Source organism: Apaloderma vittatum, unplaced genomic scaffold (genome assembly GCF_000703405.1).
Source record: "Apaloderma vittatum isolate BGI_N311 unplaced genomic scaffold, ASM70340v1 scaffold2097, whole genome shotgun sequence".
NCBI lineage: Eukaryota > Metazoa > Chordata > Aves > Trogoniformes > Trogonidae > Apaloderma > Apaloderma vittatum.
The window spans coordinates 1-4,866 of record NW_009725516.1 but is presented as its reverse complement, the minus strand read 5'-3'; the positions used below and the strand labels follow the sequence as shown (position 1 = coordinate 4,866).

General features: G+C 40.8%; 1 protein-coding gene across 1 annotated transcript; it reads right to left on the bottom strand.

Annotated features, from left to right (window-relative positions):
* RPL31 (ribosomal protein L31) lies at positions 1-4,551 on the bottom strand. The gene is made up of 4 exons (XM_009872913.1): positions 4,424-4,551; positions 2,837-2,962; positions 666-778; positions 1-147 (listed from the first exon to the last, which is right to left on the bottom strand). Exons 1-4 carry the CDS (start codon positions 4,528-4,530, stop codon positions 116-118), a joined length of 378 nt encoding a protein of 125 aa, XP_009871215.1. The 5' UTR covers positions 4,531-4,551; the 3' UTR covers positions 1-115.
* Positions 4,552-4,866: the final 315 nt, after the last annotated feature.

Here is a 4,866-nt window from a genome sequence, read left to right as displayed (position 1 = left end):
ATGCTTTCACCTGTTCAACTCGGTGCTTCATGGATGAGAGCTTGAAAAGACTGGACAATAAAAACAACTTATTCTTAAGCTTTCTTTTTGTCCATTTATTGTAATGAAAATCAATTTAATTTTCATCCACATTGACTGTCTGTAGACCTGCAAAACAAGAAACTGTATCATCACCTATTACTAGGTTAAGTTTTCACATGAAAGCGCATCTACAGTTTCAAAGCTAGTCTGCTGACCTGGTTCTGGAAGAGCAAACTATATTGGCAAGTATTTCAGTAAATGGTAAAACATAAACTTCACATTGTATCAATTCTGCAATTAGGAGACTTCTCAGCTGATGAGCAGAAAAGGCCCAACCTGCTTGAGCGTCTGGCATCAGCTGATGTACTTTGTATGGGAAATGAAACCTTAAAACTACGCTAACAACTATGGCCAGTGTCTTTCATTCTCTTAAAATTTAAATTTCACTTAATTCTATACCTTTTAATCCTGACTGGAGGCAAGCTAGCAGCCCTGTTCTCTGCAGCAGAGCTAGTTTAAGCCAGCGGTTTCACCCCTTCAGCATGCTTTTCACCTGAACTGTGCATTACAGGAAGAGCTGTCCCACTTTGCTACCTCCTCAGAAAAACATGGCATGGAGGAGGAGAGGCGGCACACAACCTCACCTTTGAATGTCGTGACTGGTACGTAGGTAACCAGCGTGTACAGCTTGTTTGGTGAATCTTCATCCTCGTTGCGCTTTCTGGACAAGCGCACACGGATCCGGTAAGGAACATTCCTAAAATAGATTAACATTCAGTAAAGTATGTACTGAAACCTCCTAATTCATAGAAAAGTTCTTTGCACCATGGTTATTAATCCCCCTCAAATTCTTAAGATTTGCCTATCTGTGCAAAGACATGATAAGTTAATTCAGTTTCTATCTCAGCATCGTAACAATCAGTGAAATTCTGGACCTTGGAGACTGTACTGCTTGCCTTAGAGGAGCTTTTTAGTTTTGTTAGAGTGAGCAGGTAAGATTTAACTGAGCCTTGAATGAGATGAATCCATAATCTAGTGGGAGCATGAAGTCAGGAGAGCATCATCAGTCTACTACTGATCCAGGAAATACACTATGAAGTATAGTGTGAATATAATTAGTAAGCAGCTGTTACTAACAAGCATTTCTTACGGGAACAGAAAATAGTGAGGAGAAAAACCCCAACAATCTTGTGAAAGCCTGAGGCCCCTTGCCAAGAGTCAGGGTGCTGCCCAAGCTGTATGCCAGAAGTCACGTGGTTATTCTAGTGAGCATTACACCTGAAATAAGATCTTATTCACAGGTGTACAACTCATCAATGTTTCTTCTTCATAAACTAAATCACTTACATGATTTTGTTTTTAATAGGCAAATCACAGCTTAGTGTTCTCCCCTAATGCTATCCCAGATATGCTGCTGAGGGAAGGCACAAATTATTTGTCCACGCCATTTTTCATGTGATCTTCCCACCTCAAATGAACGCAGGATTTTGGAAAACTCCTGCTCAGAGTACTTTGCTCCACAGACTATGTGAAGCAACTTCTTCCTTGCTATATGTTCGCAAGAGCACACTTGCAGTATCAGACAGATAGAGGAATTAAGACACAGAAACTTGTTTCAATTTACTCCCTTCTCGAAACAAATCAAAAGCCTATTTCGACTACTTTATCTAGATTACTGACTTTCATGGTAGCTGACATGGTGATTTTAGTCTCCTCTGATACTTTCAGAGGAAAGTATTTACTTTGTGTACATTATCTATACTAACTAGCGAAAACCTGCAATTAAAACTCATGCTGGAAAAAACGTGCTGACTTCTTACTCCACAGACCACACTCATACCAGCTAATATACGGAAGTCTTGGTTAGTAGCCTCACTATTATGCTCTGGTTATGTCACCTGGCTACTTCTTCACTGCATGTGAACGTGAACAGCTCACCAGGAAGGACAGAGAACCCCTGCACAAAAGATCCAGTAACTCATCTTCCCATTCTGTTTTTCAAGGAAGGGTTTGCCTACACACACAACTCCAGATAAAGGATTATAAACATGTCAGAGCAATCTAATTCCTAGAAAACAGTTTAAAACAGTTCATGTGTATTCAGTGCATCACTCACAGTATTAATCCCTACCAGTTAACCTTTTATTATCGTTTTTAAGAGGTCCCACAGGAGTCCTTTTGGACCACCTTCACACACTCAAATGCCAAATCAGTTTTTGCCTCTGTAGCAGTGATTTAAAAGAAGTTGTAATTGTTTGGTCCCCAAACAACTCACCATTTGATTTTTCAAGAAAAGATTAATGGCCCTACTTAAAACACACCTCATTATTTCCCTGTGTAGCATTTATCAATTCAGCGTGCCTTGAAACCTAATCCTGTTCGGACACATTACACAAAATCCAGGTATTTAGCCTGGAATTGTAGATATCCCTAAAAAGCCATGTTTTTAAGAACTGTCTGCTGCAATAGGGATCAAGGTACTACAGTATTACAGTACCTCAATCCTTCCTCTCCCCCTACTCCCAAATTCACATTCTTCATTGCCTCAATTTATTCTTATTAGAGGTAGGAGAAAGTTCTTTCAGTCCAAGAGTTTACCCAAGCTTTGCTACAAATAGGCCGAGGGAACTGACCAGAACACAGAGGTGACGGAAAGATTAGCTTGGCACGTGCACTGTAAGAAAGGAACCATTTACAAAGAAAACACAAATACTGCAAGAAGCATACAAATTTTTCTACCCCTCCAAGTCCTGTATCTCTACAAATACAGTTACAACGTTCTGCTCACCCAATAAGGAAAGCTGCAGAAACCTACCTTATTCCTTTAGCCCAGACTGCTTTGTTCAACCTGGTGTCAATGCGAACATCAGGAGTACCCATTTCCTTCATGGCGAATTTACGGATTTCCTTGAGAGCACGTGGTGCTCGCTTCTTGAAGCCCCTAGGACAAACACAAGAGTGATTTCTTTCACTTAGGAAACTCTCAGCACTGGATGCTTGTTGCAGCATCCCATCACTGACATTCTCTAAATGTATAATCCAGAGAATTTGTGTTCAACCACAGTTCAATAGCTGCATCACAGTATGGCCGGACCTTTACTCTAGTAGGTAGCTGCTAACCTGAATGTCTATGCCTAATAGAAACCACACATACTTACATAGAATAACTTCAGTAAAATTTTGTAAATGCAAAATCTCCTGGATCTTAAGTCTTACTCACACATATCAACATTAAAACTTACCAGGATATTACTTAAGAGATAAGAGCTTCACAGATACTCTGAATAAAAGGCCCATGAGAAAAGCAGTGCACCAACAGTAAAATAAAAACTACACCAATACCACCAGAACTGCCTTTTTTTTTTAAGAAGTATATCTTTTCTCATGTCAAGTATGGAGAGATTTTGTGTGACTGGGAATTTACACTAAAAGTTACAGCTGCACTGAGTGTTTTGCCACATATATTACGCCAACGCTGTCATGTGCAGCTCATGTCAGTAGGGTGAGAGGTCCCAGAGTGGGTTATATCTAGTATTATTTGCACACTGCTGTTGATACTTAGTACTAGAAACCAAGAGTGGGCAAGTGATTATAAGTGGGAGAAGCCTTAAATAAAAAAGTTTTTCACCCCCAGTACTTCATGCCCCAAAAGAACAGAAGACAACCCAAAAAGGAGAAAATGGACTGAATTGCCATAAACAATCAACAAGAAAGGCCAGAACATCTTATTGCATTTAAAGGTACTGCTGCTGCCTCCCATCCTCACCCATGGCTTTTGTCTCATTTCTCTAAATTAATTTAATTTCACCAATTGCTTTGATTTGGATACAGTTTTCTGCAGCGACGCACACACACACACAGAATCAAAGGCAGACACGGTTTCTCACCAAGTTCTCTGGAGCACTTTACTACTACGCATTTGTACGAGGTTCAATATTTTGTCAGGTAAAATCTTACTCTGATCTACACACAGTAAATATAAATATTGTTTGACTCAAATCATACCCAACTTACACCTCATAAAACCTAGTGATAGGTACAGAGCCGATCATTTGATTACAATACTATTTAATTTCTCAAACTTACTACAGTGGGCTAAACTTTAAACTTCACTTGGGACAGAATGACAACTTGTGCACAGGAGATATAGCTTCAAATTAAGCCCAGGAATGCTCATGACAAATACAAAACATGCTTGTTCCCAAAATCCATATGCTAAAGTGTAGGTCTGCACTAGTACAGAGCTGCTTCCCTCAGGATACAACTGTAGTAGCACAAGAGACTACAACATCAGGCATTAACATCAGTGCTCATAAGGACCGTCCTCTGACGTTTAAAACCTGCAGAAGCCACTTCCAAAAGACACGTGTACACAAGGCCACTGATAAAAAACAGAACTTACACGCCATGGATCCGCTTGTGAATGTTGATGGTGTATTCCCTTGTTACCACCTCATTGATGGCAGAGCGTCCTTTCTTCTTCTCACCGCCTTTCTTTGCGGGAGCCATCTGTGCAACGCTGAAAAGCACCCGGGCACTTGTAAAATGCAGACCCAACTTCCCTGCACCCTTCCCCTCTGTCACCTTCCCCTCCATCATCTCCAGCTCCTGACAATCCACACAATTCTCATATTCAGGAATTTAAGCTTAAACCATCCCTGGAGGTAGCAGCAGTTGTGGATATTCTACAACAACTTTTGAGCATCAGAAATATTTCATTCTCATCTCTCTGACAGGAAAGATGAGAGCAACTGAGACTCCTCAAGCACTTCCCACTTAGATCGGGCTCCTGACCAGCCCCAAGCATCCCCAAAACCTCCGCGCCCTGCTTTTGCGAGTCCAAGG

What these genes read in the sequence shown, in the direction of transcription:
- RPL31 (XM_009872913.1), bottom strand. Translation starts at nt 4,530, where the DNA reads ATGGCTCCCGCAAAGAAAGGCGGTGAGAAGAAGAAAGGACGCTCTGCC. An exon ending in CACAAGCGGATCCATGGCGT is followed by an intron (nt 2,963 to 4,423) that starts GTAAGTTCTGTT and finishes TGTTTGTCCTAG; the next exon opens with GGGCTTCAAGAAGCGAGCAC. An exon ending in ACCAGTCACGACATTCAAAG is followed by an intron (nt 148 to 665) that starts GTGAGGTTGTGT and finishes CTTGTTTTGCAG; the next exon opens with GTCTACAGACAGTCAATGTG.